Source organism: Psammomys obesus, unplaced genomic scaffold (assembly GCF_907164565.1).
Source record: "Psammomys obesus unplaced genomic scaffold, mPsaObe1.curated_primary_1811, whole genome shotgun sequence".
NCBI classification, from domain to species: domain Eukaryota; kingdom Metazoa; phylum Chordata; class Mammalia; order Rodentia; family Muridae; genus Psammomys; species Psammomys obesus.
The window spans coordinates 2,525,644-2,545,232 of NW_026594311.1; the positions used below are offsets into that span (position 1 = coordinate 2,525,644).

The 19,589-nt window shown below is 50.3% G+C and overlaps 2 protein-coding genes across 10 annotated transcripts in view; both read right to left on the reverse strand.

The window, feature by feature from the left end:
- Positions 1 to 15,069, reverse strand: part of St3gal3 (ST3 beta-galactoside alpha-2,3-sialyltransferase 3) — a 194,693-nt gene extending 179,624 nt beyond the window's left edge. For 4 of the 7 annotated variants that reach the window (XM_055618413.1, XM_055618412.1, XM_055618411.1 and 1 more), the window contains exon 1: positions 13,969 to 14,496. The gene's annotated coding sequence lies outside the window, so the exon portion shown is untranslated. Of the gene's footprint in view, positions 1 to 13,968; positions 14,497 to 14,987 lie in introns of those variants that run through there. The other 3 variants (XM_055618409.1, XM_055618410.1, XM_055618408.1) reach the window with 3 other exon arrangements.
- A 1,791-nt stretch (positions 15,070 to 16,860) lies between these two features.
- Kdm4a (lysine demethylase 4A) overlaps positions 16,861 to 19,589 on the reverse strand; it is a 47,277-nt gene continuing 44,548 nt past the window's right edge. For all 3 annotated transcript variants that reach the window (XM_055618433.1, XM_055618435.1, XM_055618434.1), the window contains exons 20-22: positions 18,474 to 18,593; positions 18,148 to 18,240; positions 16,861 to 18,029 (exon numbers count right to left, since the gene is read on the reverse strand). In XM_055618433.1, the coding sequence (XP_055474408.1) occupies positions 17,889 to 18,029; positions 18,148 to 18,240; positions 18,474 to 18,593 (354 nt within the window). In that variant the 3' untranslated portion in view covers positions 16,861 to 17,888. The remainder of the gene's footprint in view (positions 18,030 to 18,147; positions 18,241 to 18,473; positions 18,594 to 19,589) is intronic.

Here is a 19,589-nt window from a genome sequence, read left to right on the forward strand (position 1 = left end):
ACACACACACACACACACACACACACACACACACACACACACACACACACACGTACACGCACACTGGCGGCCTGAAACAGTGGTTAAGAGCACAGCCTGAAGACCACAGCCTGCTCTTCTAGGACCCAAGCTCAGTTCCCAGCACCCATGTCAAGCAGTTTACAACTTCCTGTAATTCTAGTTCCTGGAGATGTGACGCCTCTGGCCTCCACAGGTACCCTCACACACGAACACACACACACTTTTTTTTTTTTTTAAAGACGTGAAATTGTTAAAAAGTATGTGGCTCAGTGGCTCTTACAATACTCACACAACACTAGGTGTGGAGGTACATGTGCCTTTAATCCCAGCACTCACAGGGCAGAGGCAGGTGGATCTCTGAGTTCGAGGCCGACCTGGTCTACAGAGTTCTGGGACATCCAGGGCTACGGAAGGAAACCCTGTCTTGAATAATAACGAGGAGAGAATACCCACAAAGCTCACAGAGCTGTAGAAGGCCCACCAGGGTCGTCTTCCAGATGTACCCACTCGCCTAGGCAGGGTGTCCCTTAGCTGACACCAATGACCATCTTTTGTTGTTCCAATCCTAATCTACTTTTCCTCTCTGGGGATGTGCCTGCCTGTTTCACAAAAACAAAGCCTTGAACCACACGGGTGATCTGTGGTCGGCCTCTACCAGTTAACAGTGAGTTCGCTGCGACACACATCAACACTCTCTGCTTTCTGCTGTCAGGTAGCACCCCCTTATAAGGATGTAGCACATCTTATTTGCCAGTCCGTCATGACTAGGTATTTGAGTTCTTTCTCCTTTCGGTTTGAATAATGTTGCCACAAACATTCATCTACGAATTTTCAGATACACATGGCTTTCGAACTCTCTACCTTGGGGCAGCGGCGGGCAAGTACGCCTCAGAATGATGTCTGTCTGGGCCAGACATTAACTGTGTTTAACTGAGGTTAGTGTTTTCCAACGTGACCAACCCCGCTACTCCCTGGAACAGAGCTGGGAAGTTCCAACTTCTCCACACCTGCCCCAACAGTTTCTGCCGACAGCCTGCTGGGTGTGAGCTATACCTCACTGCTGGTTGTGACGGATTTGTAGGCTGAACTTTGCCCGTGGCTGGCACTCCACTGGCTGCTCTTCCAGAGGACCTGGGTTCAAGTCCCAGCACCCAGGTGGTGGCTCACAACCATCTGCAACCCCAACTTCAGGCGATCTGACACCCTCTTCTGGCCTCTTTGGGCACCAGGGACATATGTGGGCACAGACACTTTGGGCACCAGGCACATATGTGGGCACAGACATCCATGCAGACAAAACACCCAGAAGATATAAATACTATACTTTTGGTAAATTTGCCTGTTCCCGTTGCCGTGTGGTTTCTTTCTCCTGATTTGCCTCAGCCCCACAGGGACTTCCTAAACAGAAACTAAATAAAGTTTTTACGACCTTGAAACGGAGGTCATCGAGTGGCTCAGCAAGGAAATGCCCTTGTCAAACCTGCCAACCTGAGTTCAACCCCCAGGACTCACACGGTGGACAGGACCAGGCTACAAGCCCGTGAGTTCACGAAAACAGATGAATGTAATTAAAAGCCAACCGCAAGAAGGAACCGTTAACAATGGAAGATATGTTACCGCCAGCCACAGCCCCGTGGCGTGTTGGCCCAGCACACTTAGAATATTATTTAAGACATGCTAGGATTTATTGCAGCTTTTTTTGTGACTCAACTGTGTAGTTCTCAGCCATGAACTTTGTAGATGGATCGTGCTGAAGTGTCAAAAAGCTGAGCACAGGAGCTAGAATGATGGCTCAGCAATCAGGAGCACTGGCTGCTCTTCCAGAGGTCCCGGGTTCAATTCCCAGCAGCCACGTGGTGGCTCCCAAACCATCTGCACCTCCAGTTCCTGGGGTATACCCTCTTCTGACCTACACTGGCACTGGCCAAACATGCAGCGCACATACATATTATATTTACATACATACATCTAGGCACACACACACATGTACTTGGAAAGTAATAAAATAAATCCTAAAAAATTAAAATTAAAAAAGCTGGACACGGGCCGGTGAGGTGGCTCTGCCGACAAAGGCTCACAGCCTCAGTCAGATGCTGAGACCCTGAGGCAGAAGAAGAGAACCAGCTCTCGAGGGCTGTCCTCTGCCCTGCAGTCAGGCACCACGGCGTACGCCTGCCTGCACTAACACACACACACACACACACCGCACACGCACCAACAGTAATAACAAATGCAAGTTACATTGCTCATGACGTAGCTTAGGAGAAGCAGGGAACAGTGGTGCATGCCTGTAATTGCAGTGCTTTGGAGGCCGGGGAAGGATATGGGGAGCGAAAATCCACAGGAAGAAATTTTTTTTGGTTTTGCACAGGTGAATTCATTACCACTTCTACTGGAGGGAGGCGGGGAGTCTTCAGAGAGGAGTTGTTAAGATCTGTTTACATACATACATACATACACACACCCCCTATGGTTTTCAGAGGAAAAAGTTGTACACGTCATTTTCATTTGGAAAAGGTGACTTCTATGAGCACAGTAAGGACGCCGAGTGCAGACTTGAGAAAACGGTACTTCAGTACTTGAGAACTGACCCTCCTCTGCCCGGCCCGCCTGATATAAAGGGGTAGGGGCCGAGGTAAAAAGTAAGGCTGGGAGATGGCAGTGTGCCCAGAAAACTGGAAGCCAAACTGTAGCTCCGAAGCAGCTGCTAGAGCTATGTAAACAAAGGAGCATGGCTGTAACTCTAAGGGGTGCAGACCAGAGCAACGGACTCTGCTCTGGGCTGTGTGCAGACACAAAGCATGGAAGCCAGACTGTAGTCAGGGAAAGAATCAGTACTTAGAACCAAAGCTAGGTAGTCTGTGGTGAAGGAGAAAACACACGCGAGGCCTTTACAGAAAATGCACTGTATTTCTTTACAAAACCCGAAATGAAGCAATGCGACAGCTTCAGATTTAATGACGGGTTCCCCTACTCTCTGCTCCTCTTATTCTTACTTGCAGGCTTCGTTCTTAGTTATGAGTCTGTGTGGGAGCAGCTGTACATGGGTGCAGGAGCTGGCAGAGGACAGAAGCCTCAGTCAGATCCCCTGGAGCTGGAGGAGGTGAGACATCAGACGTGAGTGCTGGAAACTGAACCCGGCTCCTAGGTAACCACAGCCCTGACCACTCTGCTCTGACACATGCCGAACAGTAGAGGTTATAAATGCGACACGAACAGTCCTTCCCACGTTTGTTTAAGCCTACTTGGTGGCTCCATATTGTTTACCCATTCATCTTTAAAAACAAACAAAAAGCAAATAAAGAAACAATAATAGTGGGCGGGGGGGGGGGGGCACGCCTGTAATCCCAGCACTTGGGAGGCAGAGGCAGGGGGATCTCTGTGAGTTCAAGGCCAGCCTGGTCTACAAAGTGAGTCCAGGACAGCCAAGGCTACACAGGGAAATCCCGTCTCAAAAAAAAGAAAAGAAAAGAAAAGAAAAAATAATAGCCAGCACTGAGGAGACAGAGGCAGATGGATCTCTGTGAGTTCAAGGCCAGCCTCATCTATATAATGCATTCCAGGCCAGCCAACGCTGCACAAAGAGACCCTGCCTTAAAACAAACAGAGTGAGTGAGAACAAGCCAGTCTCCAGGACTGAGAACAGCCACGCTGGAACCCTGCTATCTTATCAGAGCAAACAAAGCCATTATTTACCTGCCCGAGATGACTGCTACCGAAAGCAGTGAAGGTACAGAATAAACAAGGCTCAGACATTACAGGACAGGGCTAATCAACAGCTGTCCAAGAGCTTCAGGAGCGCCTCAGAGAGGTGAGGCCTAGACTAAACAGAGCCTGGGAGGCTGTTTCTGTAGCCTGCTGGGGAATGCCAACTTTATCCCACTGGCAGTGAGAAACTGCCATGGGATTATGGGGGGCAGGGGGAATGCAGATTTGTTTCAAACCGAAACACAGAGGAGACAGGACAGAACTGTGCCAAAACCGACCCGGGAGGCCGTTTTAGTAGCATGGGCTACCTGCCTTCCAAGGGTGACAGCTCTAAGGGTGCTTGAAGTGGTCCACCGGTATACCGAAAGAAGACGCCGGAACTCCTACCTACCTGTGGATTTGCCTAACCTTTCGTTTTCACTGGCCCTGGTTCCTGTGGCACAGGGCGTTCAGTTCGGGCAGGGCTGCAAAGGCGGGAGGCGCTCACCTCCTAATGTGCAAAGTTCATGCAGTACCAAATCACACCAATGTGGATGTGACCAAGCTCAGAAAGCTCAGACTCACAAAGCGTTGTCACCACCACACATGCCGACGGAATAGAGAAGCCACACGCTTTATCAGCCACCATCCTGCCAAGCGCTTGTAAGACTTCTAGAACTCAACCACGCGTTTTTCTCCCACAGGAACACTGGTGTTCCTCGTTTTTTTCCGGACCAGGTGCCCTACCTCATCTGCCAAAAGTGCACACACCTGCCCTTCCCAGACAAAGCACCTGTCTCAGGAAAGGCTGGAGATTAGCTAACCCCGCTGAGTGCAACGCTGAGTGCAACGGAGAGGAGATTCAGTTTATCAACGTTACTATTACTATTCTCGTTACTTTGTTAGCAGCTGTACATCAAAGCTTATGTAAACATTCCCATACTTCACAGGAGAAACACACACACACACACACACACACACACACACACACACACGCAGATAAGTGTATCCCAAGGACCTGTGGTCCCAGAACTTTTCAAGGACTCTTTCCACACTCACTCTAAGATATTACTCCTCTTTCACACACACCCTCTCATAAGAGTCTGGCAGTGTCTTGGGGACACACGGCATGGTATGGCTGCTCTCACAGATCTTGTTAAACACGCCTGCGTGTTCTTGAGATCTAAAGTTTCCTCAGTAGCTAGTAACTTTTACAGTGATTTATTGGGGGGGGGGTGAGACAGAGAGAGAGAGATGATGGAGGTAAAGGGACAGGCCCGTGAGCCAGCTCACCGTCCCTCTAGTAACTTGTGATGCGTTCAGGACACCGACCGCAGCGAACGATCCACCGACAGAGCCCTGGGAGAAGAACACCTGAAACATGTCTTACAGGGTTTCATAACCAGCCTTGACTCTCTAAACCAAGGTGCAGGGTGGCTGGGCCAGAACTCGGAGGGCTCCCCAGCATTATAATCCCAGCCCCGGGTCGGGGAGGGGAGAGACAGGCGGATCCCAGTGGATCCCTGGAGCTCACCTCCGGCCAGCCCAGCCTCATCACTAAACTCCAGGGTCTAGCAGACTCTATCTCAAAAAAAAAAAAAACAAAACCCCAAGAATCCAAAAACTAAAAACCAAGGCAATGATTTCTGAGGAACAACTAAAGCTAATCTTGGCTTCTACCCGCACACAAGCACACATACATACACACACGACATGTTTCAGGTGGAGAGGCGGCTCCGTGAGTAAAGCATATGCCATGCAAGCACAGAGACCTGAGTTCAAACCCCTGATCCCATGTAAAAGTGAGGCAGAGGAGCACAGCTGTCTGGGATCCCAGGGCTGCTGTTTTGTGTTGTTGTTTCAGTTTGGTTTGGTTTTTTTTGAGACAGGGTTTCTCTGTTTTAGCCCTGGCTGTCCTGGAACTCACACAGTAGACCATGTTGGCCTCGAACTCACAGAGAGCTGCCTGCACCTGCCTCCCAAGCTCTGGGATTAAAGGCGTGAGCCACCACTCACGAATCCCAGCGCTTCTGTGAGGAGATGGGAAGAGGAGACAAGACACTTCCTAAAAGCTCAAAGGTCAGCTAACTGGGCAGACATATGACAGGATGAAAGGCAAGGGCTGGCATCTGAGGCTGTCCTCTGCCGTACACACACACACACACCTGCACTCACACACATGAACACATGCATTCACACATATACAAGATTTGAAAAGAAAAATGTTGCTGGGCATGGTGGCTCTTGCCTTTGAGCCCAGCGCTTGGGAGGCGGAGGCAGGTGGATCTCTGTGAGTTCGAGGACAGCCTGGTCTACAGAGTGAGTTCCAGGCCACATAGAGAGATCCTGTCACGAAACAAACACAACACACAAATATGCCACCTTATCGCTATCCTGAAAGAAAACCCGCCATGAAGGAAACAGAGACGCACTGACCCAGAGACAGAGACCGACAAGGCAGCAGACAAAGGGCCAGTCAGGGCACAATGCGGAAAGCTCTGCAGAGTTCAGAGGAGAGCCTCATGCCAAGCCAGGCTGGCTAGAGAGGAAGCTGACAGAAAAAAAAAAAAAAATCTGAATTATACCTTATTAGCATCCTTATGAAAAGCAGAAGACACTAGGAGGATAAAATCTCACGGGGAAAGCAGTTGGCAAGAACAGACCAAGGGGAAGCAAGCATGCTGGCACCCGTTATGTCATCGGCAGTGGCTGAATGTGTGACACACGCTTGGGTCACTTCCGCATGAGGGCTGGGAACAGACTCAGTTAGCATTTCAACACTGTTTTAATTGGTACGGTATTCGTATCAATTCTCCCTGCTTAATGTCAGAATAAACTCCTGTACGCCTAACACTCCGAGACAAGCACCATCAATCACTTAAAAGACATTAAAAAAATAAATAAATAAATAAAGCAGGTGGTGGTTATCTTTAGTGAGGGGAATTTTTCTCTTTTAAGATTTATTTATTTATACAGACGAATGCTCTGCCTGCATTTGTGCCTGTATGAGGGAAGAGGGCACCATTATAGATGGTTGTGAGCCACCATGTGGGTGCTGGGAATTGAACTCAGGACCCCTGGAAGAGCAGCCAGTGCTCTTAACCACTGAGCCACCTCTTCAGCCCATGGTGAAGGGAACTTAAAACAAATGATCACCCCCATGGCAGGGGTACTATATACTAAACATTGGGAACAGCAAAATCATTCTTTTTATTGCAAGAGGTTCTTGATGGAGCCACGGGCATGGCCCCGCCAGATGGTGAAGTGTTCATCACAGAAGCAGGAGGACCCACAGGAGCAAGACTGTATTAGTGTATGCTTGTCATCCCAGTGATGGGGAGATGGGACAGGAGGATGGCTGCCGTTGGCTCGGTCGGAGAGCCCCAGGGCAGGGAGAGACCATGTCAAAAAGCAAAACAAGAACAATGTGGACAGCTCCTGAGAAACAATTCCTGGCCTCCTCATGCAGCCACAACGTCTCCCCCCCCAACACACACACACACACACACACACACACACACACACACACACACACACGCATTCACACACAGGAGACAGAGACAGACTGACAGATTCCCTTGCACATCTAACAGCATAGACAGGCGTAGGCTTTTTTACATCTATTGTAGCTGATTATCACAATAACTATGGAGAGTGAGAACTCTTATCTCTAAATTCTCAAATCTGAAAATCAGGAAGACGCAAGAGGTCTTTAGCCCACCCAAGGTCACGCGTAGGGACCAGAGAGGCTGAAGGAAATCGTGCTGGCCTGCTGGCTCTTACACGCACTTCAGGAGGCCACCGACACACCTGCCATTTGACGGTGTCCAGCACCCTTCCTCCACTCTTACCTCACTGTAATCTCATCTATAAACGTTTTATGGCTCGTGGCAGGCATGGGGCGGCGGCTGTAAACCTCAGCTTTCTGCATCAGGACAGTCCTCCTTCCCTCCCTCCTCCCACCAGTGATCCTCTCAAAGAGGCAAAGCTGATAATGTCATTTCCTACCGTCCAATCCTTCCCTGGCCCCTAATCGTCTTCGGGATGAAGCTCTAACTTGCAAAGCCTTAGCTCAGTCTCCTTGGCTGCCTTTTACCTCATTTCCTCTCAAGGCCTGAAGACATTCTGCACGCCCGCCACACAAGCGACCTCAGGACGCAGCCACGTTCTTGGGTCTCCAGGCCTGGGTATACATTGCTTCCTGTGTGAAAAGCCCTTTAAACTTACATCCACCTTGCTAATGGCTGATGGTGAATTAAGACTTTAAATTAGACATTAATTCCTCCAGAAAACTATGACTTTATATTCGCAACCTGACACCTGGCCCCTTTAAGACAGCCACAAAACCCTCAGCTCAGCACTTGTTCTAAGGTGGGTTAACCCTCCATCCTTGCCTGTCCCACATTCAATCAACCACAGATGGAAAATTAAAAAAAGGGTTTGCTGTGCAAGCCCAAGGACCCAAATTCAACCCCCAGAACCCACATAAAAGTGGAGGAAGAGAATTAACCCACAGAATCGTTCTTTGAGCTCTACGTGCAGGCTATGACAACCCCAACAAACACACAAGTGATAATATATTTAAATAAAAATTTCAGATAGTCTATTTCTTGCAGAGGACCTGAGTTTAGTTCTCAGCACCCACACCAGGAGTCTCAAAACCTCCTGTAACTCCAGCTTCATGGGACCTGACACTCTTTTCTCATCTCTTTAAGTACATGTGCACGCACGCGCGCGCACACACACTCAATCAAAAATGTGTAAATGTATTGTGTTTGATGGGCATGCATTAAATGCCTGCTCAGCATCTAGGAAGTAAAAGCAGAAGGCTTAAGAAGTTCAAAATTATCCTCCGCTATATAATGAATTCCAGGGCAGCCTGGCCTAGAGACCTTGTGTCAAAAAAACGAACAAAAGAAGTGTTTGAGCCGGGCATGATGGCTCGTGCCTATAGCTGCCTATAGTCAGTCTCTACACTCAGGAGACAGAGGCAGGAAGACTGACCGGAGTTTGAGACCTGCCTGGGCCATACAGTGAGTACCAAGCCAACCACGGCTACAAAAAGCCAGGGAGGAAGTGTCCGAGCACAGCATTTACATTGTATCACGGGCTACAGTAACAGGTCATTTAAAGTGTAAAGGAAGCTGCTGGGAGTTATACTAACACTAAGCTACCTTAAGTAAGAGATTTGCACATTCTCAGAGTTGGGTATGCTCCGGGAGTGCGGGGAAACAGTTACCGGTGGGGACAGGTTGCCACTCCCATGTGTATCTTTCCAGTCTGTAATGCTACAATGTTAGAGGCTGGACTGGAGCTGTGTCTAAGGAGCACTGTGCAGTGACTAGAGAGTCTAGGGCAGTGGTGTAGGCAGCCAGGTACAGACAAGTATAGTGCCAGTGTGAAAACAGGAAATACATAGTAGCCAGATATGGTGAAGTAGGCCTTTAATCCCAGCACTTAGGAGGCAGAGGCAGGGGAATCTCTGTGAGTTTGAGGCCAGCCTGGTCTACATACTGAGACCCTGTTTTGAAAAGAAGACAAGACAGGACACTGGATAGGGATGTGGGCCAGTGGCACAGGCCTTACCCAGCATGCACAAGGTCCTGGGATCAAGCCCCAGCATCCCTAGCTAAAACAAAAAACTTGTTTAAGGGAGCTGGGCGTGGTGGCACACACATTCAATCCCAGAGGCAGGCAGATCGCTATGAGTTTGAGGCCAGCCTGGTGTACAAAGCAAGACAGCCAAGGCTATACAGAGAAACCCTGTCCAGAAAAACCAAAACAAAAAAAGACTTGTTAGATGTCAGATAGTTGGTTAGTGACAGAGCCAAAAGCTGAAACCACAAAGTCAGATTCTCCGTCAGAGCTCCAACCAGCACTGAGCTCTGTTCTTTATCAAAAGCAAACCCAAACACCAAGCATGAAGCCTTCGTTTAAGACTAATTAAATGCATCTCAAATTATTATACTCATGACTTTTTTTATTCTGAGACAAGATCTCACTTACGTAGCCCAGGCTGCCCTCGAATTTAAGACTCCTGCCTCTGCCTCCTCTCTTTCTGACTTCATAAATGAAAAAAGACTTAAATATGATTTAGCTTATGTATTATTTCTGAGATTTTGGTTTGCCTTCCAACTCTGTGGAGCCCAGGAGGACCTAGGACGGGGACCCTCCCACCTCTACGTCCTGAATGCTGGATTACAGACAAGCTTCCACACACTCAGTTCATACAGTGTGGACACTGAACCCAAGCTCTGTGCATACCAGCGAGAAGAGCCTTACCCACTAAGCTGAATCTCAGCTGCTACTTATTTCTGAGGTAGGTTTGAGCCTCGCCTCAAACTCTCCATCCTCCTGTCTCTGTTCCTGGGCATTAAGTACAGGTGCATGCTGCTGCACCAGGCTAATTTAACTTTTTTTTTTTTTTTTTTTTTTTAGTTTTGGACACCTCCAAATGCTGTAGCACTTGAGAGGTGCAAACAAGAGGATCAGGAGTCATCCTCGGCTACGTAGAGGATTCCAGGTGAGCCAGAGCTACAGGCTGCTGTCAAACAGTAATACTCTGGGGAATGGCTGCCTTCTCACCGGGGTGTGATTTACGGCCCTCATATTTCTGGTCTTGGCTTCAGAGCATTTGTACAAGGTGTGATGGAGTTTGGGCTGTGAACCCACTATTCTGTTTCCTGCTGATGTCTACAGCTTTGTCTCTGGTGCACATCCCACTTACTAGCTCTAATCTTGAATGGTCTGCGATTCGATACCCACAGGATAGGTAGTAGCCCTTAGTGCCAAAATAGCTTTGACTCTTTTTTGCATTAGTCACAGGCTAAATCTGCAATTCCCCACCCTGCCTTAAAGTTAGGCCAGGCCATGTAACACTCTTTAACCGAAGAAATAATGAGTAGTTACAGAACTGAAGCTGTCAAAGTTAGCAGCCACTCGGCCACCCACTAGTTTCCAACTGCCTCCTTCCCTGGTTGAGTGTGATGGGAAGAGCTGTCTCTTTCTCACATAAGCGGAGAACATGCACAGAAAGCCAATTCTGGGGCTGTTAAGCCACCAAAATCCTGAGACTTCTTTTTTTTTTTTTTTTACTCTAAACCACCCAAACCAATGCCTCAGATCTCTCAGTAAAGATTCTCTTATACAGCAAATTTATTTTGCATGTTTTATGACAAATATTTTGATTACACAAAGGATGTTTATTGGAGCTGTCCTACTTCAAAGCTATTTTCTTTTTCTTTGAGGGGGTGGAGGTAGGGAGACTGGGTCTCATATAACCCAGGCTGGCCTCAAAATCCACAAATAGTGTGTCTGCCCACCAACCAGTCCCCCGAGGCAGTCAGGGGACAACTAGCAGGAATCGGTTCTTTTCCTCTGGCACTCGGGTATTCCAGGAATCAAAATCAGGTCATGAGGCTTGGCAGCGTGGATTTACCAATTCAGACAACTGAGCAGCCCCATCACCAAATGTCTGATCTTCCTGCTTTCCTCCAGAATGCTGGGCGTGCAAGCACGTACTAGCAAACCCTATTTATGCAGTGCTGGGGATGGATCTCAGAACCTCACAAATGCCAAGCAAGCCTTCAGCCCAGGTACTCTCTGCTACCTCTTGTAGTTAAAATAGTTTTTTGAGTATACTGCAAGGCAACACTGAGCAATAATTTCAGTGGGTAGGAACAGTGGACAGTAACTTCAGTATTGCCTGCGTCACCACACCATTTTCTACCTAAAATACATATGCCAAGTACCGACTATGTCAAACCACTGTGCCAGATAACAGGGAAGACAGCCATATCTTTGAAAGCACATACACTGTGAGTGGAAGAGACAGAAAAGCAATTATGACAAACAGGCAAACTTTGAAGCCTGGAATCAGATGACCATCTCCAACCCCAGCACTGCAGAGGTGAGGGGACAGGAAGATTCAGCTACACAGTGAGTTTGAGGCTGATCTGGGATGCCTGAGGTTCCCTCCAAAAAGGAAAAAAGAGAAAAGCTTAAGGCCAGTCTGATCTTTTGAGGAAAGATAAGATCTTTCCTCAAAAAACACCAAACAAACACATCCACACACAAGAAAGCCAATATAAAACAAATACAAATATAAAAGGCAGAGCCCCAGAAGGACAGATCACCTAGGTGGGGGGGAAAGTACAGAAAGGTTTTACAGAGGAAGTTCCATATCAAACGGCCATAAAACATGAGCAGGGACAATGACAGCATATGAACTGGGTCATTTACGACATAAAGAGCCAATTCCATATCAAACGGCCATAAAACACGAGCAGGGACAATGACAGCATATGAACTGGGTCATTTACGACATAAAGAGCCAACACATGCAAACACATGGAGCTCAAACAACAAAACACAAAGCCAAGGAGCTGAGGTGACCTAAAAAAAAAAAAAAAAAAAAAAGAAAGAAAGCAATATATCAAAGATTATGGCAATAACCCTGCCAACTCCAGGCTGACCTGGACCTAACCAAACAGTGAAGAACTCCTGAAAGGCAGAGATGTGGTACACCCATGTGTGATGATGGAAGAGGATAGAAAAGGGGTAAAAAAAAAAAAAAAAAAAAAGTTCAGGGGCTTCTGGGACAACTCCCAGAAACATCGGGCCCAAAATCAGTGTGAGGACTAGAAGAACTGAAAGAAACCAACGTCAGTCAGAGCCGTGTGGCGGCAGCACTCAGCCCTCTCTCCAACCACACGAGGCTAGTAGAAAGGGCAAGAAGCCAGGGCGGCCTCCAGCTCTGTGGTGGCCTAGGCAACTGTAAAAGCCGCTGCGTGCTACTGTGTTCTTTCCTGCCAGGTCCAGGTCCAGGTCCCTAAGACAATTTGTTTATCTCTGCTCCTCAGAGGACAAAGGTACCTCTCTAACCTGCTTTTTCATTTTGTTTTTAAGACAGGGTCACTAGTAGCCTAGGCTAGCCTCAAGCTCACCATGTCGTCAGGGATGGCCTTGAACTTCTGATCCTCCCGTCTCCACCTTTGAAGGGTCAGGATTATAGGCGAGGGTATCACCATGCTTGGTTGTATGTGGTGCTGAGGTTCAAATCCAGGGCCCCTTGCATGCTTCACAAGAATTCTACCAACTGAACTCCATCCCCAACTTGCCTTGTGTCCAACCACATCTCCCTAAGAAAGCCCTGGGACCTCCCACATGCCCTGAGCCCTCCCCTGCCACCTTCCCCATCCTCACTTCTCCAGGCAGCCTTTCAACTCTCTGTGGTTCAACTCAAAACTTCAGTTCCCTCACGAACCCTTCCTCAAACACCCCCGCTTCTCTTGCTGTGCTTTCTCGCAGCATCCACAGTCCTGGAATTCCAGAGGCCACGCGGCAAGTGACCACTTGTGTGTGCTTCGTTCGCATAACTATCCTACATAGATCTATGCATATTTCGATTGTCTGAATTTCCCGCAAGTCAAGGCCGTACACGAAACACGTATCCAGCAGGCACTTGGCTATATGCCCAAGCCGGTTAGTCTCCAAGAACACACTCGCCTTGCTTCATCACTAGTACCTAATTGTTATGAGACGCAGGCATCAGCCTTGTGAAGCGGATATTTATATTTCAAACTGTCTATTACCTTAGGAGACTATAGGAAACTCCCATTTGGTCATAAGGTTTTGCTCCAATTTTTAAACCTCCAATCTTTTTTTTTTTTCTTTTCTTCGGTCTTTAGAGACTGGGTCTTGCCACGTGGCTCTTGCTGACCAGGTATTATTCTATGTAGCCCAGGCTGGCCTCTGAAGCAATCCCTCCCCCGCTTATCGGAGTTGTGCGCCCATCACCCGGGCTCCCATTCTGAGCCTTTAATTCTAAAGTTCACGAACAAAACAGAAATTGTCATGGTGTGCTACTGTACGACATATCGAGAACCTGATTCGTGGTTTTTCTACCTTCATAATCCACTATCTACAGTAGCGACAGTTCAAAGGACCTCACAGAAATGTGTTAAGTACTCTTTGCTCTCTGGGATAACAGCTGTCTCCTTCACCAGTCACTCCCTGGGTTAATCACGGTGACTCAGTGTTACTGTTTTCACTCCCCGCCTGTAAGCGAGAAAAACAAACGAAAATGAGGTTTATTGAAGAACCATACGAAAGGGTGCTGCTGTAAAGGAGTCTCAACAAATCTGTGGGACACCCTCCTAACCAAATCTGCCGTCCTCGCTAAGATTTCCTCTGGAAAACAAGATCGCCGAAAAGACAATGGGGAAACACTGCAGAAGCAAAGGTAGCGAGAAGACGTACTTTGACAAACTGACCCGGTCGCTCGAGGATTTGGCCCCGGGGAAGGCAGGGACGATAACCGCTACTCTTGCAGACTCCCGCTAGGCTTTCCCCGGACTTTGCTGCGCTCGTCCCACAGCGGGTCCCGGGTGACCGTGTCTCTCCTCTGCGTCCAGACTGGCGCGCTCCGGGGCGCAGCACACAGGTGACCTCGGCACGCTCGGCCCGGGCTTGCAAGGCCCTCCGCAGGCTTAGCCCCCACCTGGGCCCGGGCTTCAGTCCCCAGCGCGGCTCGGGCCGGCCTGGCCGGGGGAGGGGCGCAGCGGCCGAGAGCTGCGTCCGGGGCGCAGGGCAGGCCTTACCGCAGCGGAGAGGGTGGCCGGGGACGGGTAGCGCCAGAGCGCACGCCGAGCGGGGAGGCAATTGCAGCGCGAATAGCCGGGACAGCCGAGGGGACCCCGGCGGGAGCCCAGGACACAGCGGGCTGCACGGGCGCCGCCATGGTGAGGACGCAGCGGCGGGACCACCAATCCCGCGGTCCGCCTCGGCGGCCGCGCTGGGGGTCGGGCATCAACAACCAATGGGCGCACCGGAACCGGGCGGGGCGCCGGGCAGGCCAATGCGGGGCTTCGCCGCAGGGGTGGGCGGGCCCGGACTCCGGAGACCCAATGGAAGCCGGAGGCCGAGTCTGCTCCCCATCCCCGGGCTACAGGAGTTGGGGCTGGATGGGATCGCCGCTCGGACGTGGGGCGGCCCGGCTACGGTCCGGTCCCCTGTGGCTCCCACCCCACCACTCTGCTCTCAGACCGGGCCGCTGGAGAGCGTAGGCCTTGTGGGCCCGTTTCCTAGGTGCCAGCGGTCATGATCTAACCCCCAGAATGCCTCCTGAGGCCCTGTCCAATTCTGTGGAGTTAAGAAGCCACCTAAGTCCAGGCATGGCCGCTCAGAAATGTCGCAGATGGGCCACAAGGCCACCCCACATACCCAGCAACTCGGAGGGTCGCTCCCTCATCCCGCAATGGGGTGCATTATCCACCTACCGCAGAACTTAATCCAGAATTTACCCGATGAGGAGGTGGGGACGTGACTTGCCACTCTCGGATGCTAACCCAACACTGCACCTTGCTCTTTACAAGGGATAGAGTCTGCTTTGGCAAAAAGCTGAAGTGCAGTGAAGCCCTTGTTTGTGGTTGTGCTCAGGAGCCCAGATTTGACTGCACTGCCCAGAAGGGCCTAAGGCAGAGCCAAGTTTAAATTTAGCAAGCTCAAAGTCCTGGACCATCCCCAGCACCAGAACAAACAAAAGCCACAGGCCAGTTTTGTGAGACTTGGGAAAGTCCCACGGTTTTTTTTGAGCTGGAGTTTTCTTATAGCTGTTACACAGGCCAGAAATGTTTTTGAATAGCTGTTTTAGCCAATCACGGCGGTGCTGGTGTGTATTCAGCATCTCTGTAAGCTAATGCAGGAAGATTAAACATTGAATTCCAGCCAACTTTGTTAGGTCCCCATGTTTTGGGTTTTTGTTTTTTGTTTTTTTTTTTTAATTGTGTGTGTAAGTGTTGGCGTGAATGTATGTTCTGGTGCTTGTGAAGGCCAGGAGAGGACCTCACATCCCCTGGAACTAGAGTTGCAGGCAGTTACAAGCCACCAAGTGGGTAGTGGAAACTGAACCTGGGACCCCTTTAAGTGCAAGGGCCCCTAATGGCTAAGTCACCTCTCTATCCCGTGGTGGGCCCTTCTTTAGGGGCAGAAAAGCCGAGTGCTGTCGTTGGTGGGTGTAGCTCTGCCATAGTGTTTGCCTGACGTACTCAAAGGCTTAAATTCAATCTTTGGTTCCCACAGAGCTGGGATTACACCAGGCCCCCGGTTTCAGGTCCTTCGGCAAGGCTAGGATAATGAAGATCATGGGGAGGAACTCTGGGTACCCAGGGAAGTTAAAGTGTTCCTCCCTTCTACAGATGTATACTTCTGGGTCCCACTCACCATTCCAGGAAAGCTTAGTCCAGCTGGCTTCCCCGGCCACCTGTAAGGCCCCAGTGAAGAACAGAGGCAACCTTTCCTTGGCTCTGAGAGGTTAGCTCTGAAAACCATCTTTGAAACTCTCCACCTCCCTTTCACTGCTGCAGCCCCAGGGACACTTCTGTCGCCACACGGTCTGCCACAGGGCACAGGGCTAAGGCCAACTGGGGCAGCTGTGTTGTGCGGAAGCCTTGCACCTGTTCAGCCTAGTGGCTGGCCCAGGGCTTGGGCTCGCCTACCTATTCTTGTCCACTCAAGACACCCACTGGACAAAGACTGGGTCTCTCTCCAGGGAAGCACTCACCAGCCTCAGGCAAGGCACCGCACAGAGCAGCTTCTGCACTCCACAGGGAAATGGGTCTCTTGCTTTTCAAGCACCTAAAACCTATTCCCTCCCTGTTCCACACGAATGGGATACAGATGCGGGAAGTGACTTGGTTCAGGTGAAAACTCTCGAGGAGACTGCATGTAGTCCCTTCCATTACCTCCTCCCGGGAAAGGAGGCGCTGACGGCCACAGGCCCTGGAGGCCCCTGGGCCACAGCATTGCCCCGATACAGAGGACGGCGCCCACCTCTGTGAGCAGCTTCCCAGGCCCTGCTCCACAGCCTGACCCTGGGCCACCTGGGCTCCGTGGGCAGACCACAGTCAATCCTCTGTTCAATACATTTTATTGCTAAGGACAAGGTAATGCACCAGTTTTCAAAATAATTTGGTTTATAGAGTTCGTACGTAACAAAAAAGGGGAAGTATTATAAATCTGACTCCTGTATACAGAGCAAGGTATGAAGCCCTCCAATACTGGGCCCAGGCAAACAAATTCAAGAGGAGCAAAAACCTGTTTAACCCCTTCAATGTTGCCCTCTAGTCCCACCCCCCCCCAACCAACCCCACCCCACCCCTGACCAAGGGCACAGCTACACCTGCCCCTGGCCTTCAGTGGCCCCAGTTCATCCTAACCCATAGCCCCTGCATAACTGCAATTTCCTCTGCACAAAAATCACCCGCCAGGCTCTGCCTGTTTCCATCATTAAAATTCTCCCTCCAAGGTAGCCCCGCCCCCACCCTCTAATACTGTGCCTAGAGGCCTCTGTGCCTCAACTTGTGGGCACGTGTATAACCTCTGAGCTCTGCTTCAAGGGCGGACAGAAGTGGCAGCCAGCTCCTTAGCATCCGACACCAAAGCTCTGCCAGCATTCTCCTGAAATCGGTCCAGGAAGGGACAGATGGCAACCCACCTCCATCCATCCCCTAGGGCCCTCACTCAGCTTGGCTGAGGGCAGAATTTCACATTTTGTTTGCCCTGCAGAGGCAAAGAAGAAAGTGAAGGCCAAGGGGCTGGCAGAAGCTGGTCCAGACCAAGCATACACCCGCTCGCACTCACACACGCTCACTCCCACACACATGCGTGCGCGCACACACACACACACACCACACACACACACACACACACACACACACACACACTCCTGCACAGGCATGCATGCACAAACACGGGTACACACTCCAACACATTCATGCGCATGTGCACACACTCGTACATAAATACGAAAGGGGATCGGATCGAGCACCAGCACCTCTCCCTCGCTGGTGCGGGTGGGCGGTAGGAAGCTAGTCCTAGGCCAGGAAAGAGCGGATCAGCCCCAGCAGAAACAGCTGACCCGTCTGATGCAGTCACAGCATTCCAGTGTCGGCCCCTCAGCTGGGGACCAGCAGCTGCTGCCAAGTGCCCACACATGGCTTGTCTTTTCACGGCAGAATTCAACAAGGGTGGAGTGAGAAGGTGATGGGGTCCTACAGGTCATTCCTTTTCTTTGTACATCTTCACGTGTTAGACTTCTGAGTTCCAAGGGTCTGCTGTGCTGTGGAACCCGAGAGTGCTCTCGCCTGACGGCCGGGAACCTCTTGGACCCTGGAGGCCATCTACTCCATGATGGCCCGATACAGAGCTGGCTCGATGTAATCCTCCCTGTACCTCGAATTGATGACCCGCTGCCTCTTCTTTTCTTGCTTCACTTCCTTCTCCGTGAAAATCTCATTGAAGCGCATGTCTGAAGCTACTGACTACAAAAGAAAAGGCAAGCAAATTGTCACTTTGTGGCCACACAGACCAATAAGCACCAAAGGGACATGTTCCTACCACATTCAAGACGGGAGCTAAGGGCACAGAAAGCTGTCTCACCAGCCTGGACTTGACTCTCTTGGGAAGCTCTTCATCCAGTGTGTACACATCATCTCTCTTAACCACAAGCTGTGAGCCATCCTCAAACTCCACCTGCCAAGCAAGCAACGGCCTTTTAGCTAGAGTCCTGCGGGAGCTGCACACACAGTGGCCATTTCCTATAGCTAAACAGCAAAGCGGATACAAGGCAGGGCTCCAGATCTGTGAGGGCTGTTACTGACCCGCAGGTTCTCTCAAGAGCAGGGACGAGCCTCTTGCCCAAGAGGAAACACTGAATTAATAAAGCACCCCCACCCTCAAAGTCCCGCCCGTGAACCTCTGGCTACCTGGTACATCTGGATGGGGTGGGAGGCCACAAACTTAGCCCCATACACTTGGCCATCTGTCCACCTCACTTGAACCACTTCGCCTTCAGCAGGAGGCCCCAGCTGGAGACAGTCCTGACTCTGAGGAAAGAGCAGAGGAGGGGAGTGAAGAGCAACTCCAGCCCACCACAGTGGTAGGTGACAGTGACTCAGGAAGGACGGGTGAGCACAGAATAAGCACCGAGTGAGCAGAGGAGCAGGTGTGGGTTCTAGAGCCCACAATCCCTGTGTGCTCTCACGTTTCCCCAGGCTCTGCTGTGGAGAAATGCTAGAACTGTCTGAGTGCACTCTAAGAGATGTGCACTTGAGATAGAGACGAGGCAAGAAAGGAAGGGACGGTAGAGCTCAGAGTGGTGAGGCGCGCCCAGGAGACCCGCAGAAGAGCCTGAGTAGGAGGTCAGCTTTGGCTATGCAGAGTGAGCTGGGGTCAAACCAACCAACCAGGAAGCAAAGTCAGTGCCTGGGGATGTAGCCCTGGCCCGACAGCCAGAACCACCCACACCCACACAAAAGAACAAAACACATCCACCACCCTTTTAACCATGTTGATATTCCCAGCAAAATCTCTGATGTGTATGAAGGACAGGCCATGTGTATAAACACAAGCAAAGACACCGGCCTTTCCCAGTTTCTACTGCATTTGTTACTACTGTGCATGCAAAATGTAAGGGGTGAAAAAGCCGTGTCACTGCGCAGCGATGAAACAGGGGCGATCAACCTGTTATGTTCTACTGCTGCAGTATGTATGTAAATATCTGTGAGACACTTGGGACTCCGGGGTGCTAGAAGTGTGGAGGAAAACTTGTGTCCAGGAGTGTACTTTGACGGGAGCTCCCTAAGGCTCTGGGTTCAGTGCCCAGCACCAGCAGATGGAAAATCACTTGTGACCTGTGCAAATTGTGGTTATAGAAGCTTTTTTCTTTTTTAAAAGAATAGCAGCTTTGGGCTGGGCATGGTAGCATACATCTGTAATCCTGGCACTAGGGAGGCCGGAGATAGGCAGATCTCTAGGAGTTCCAAGACAGCCTGATCTACATAGCAAGGTCCAGGACAGCCAGGGCTACACAGCAAGCTACT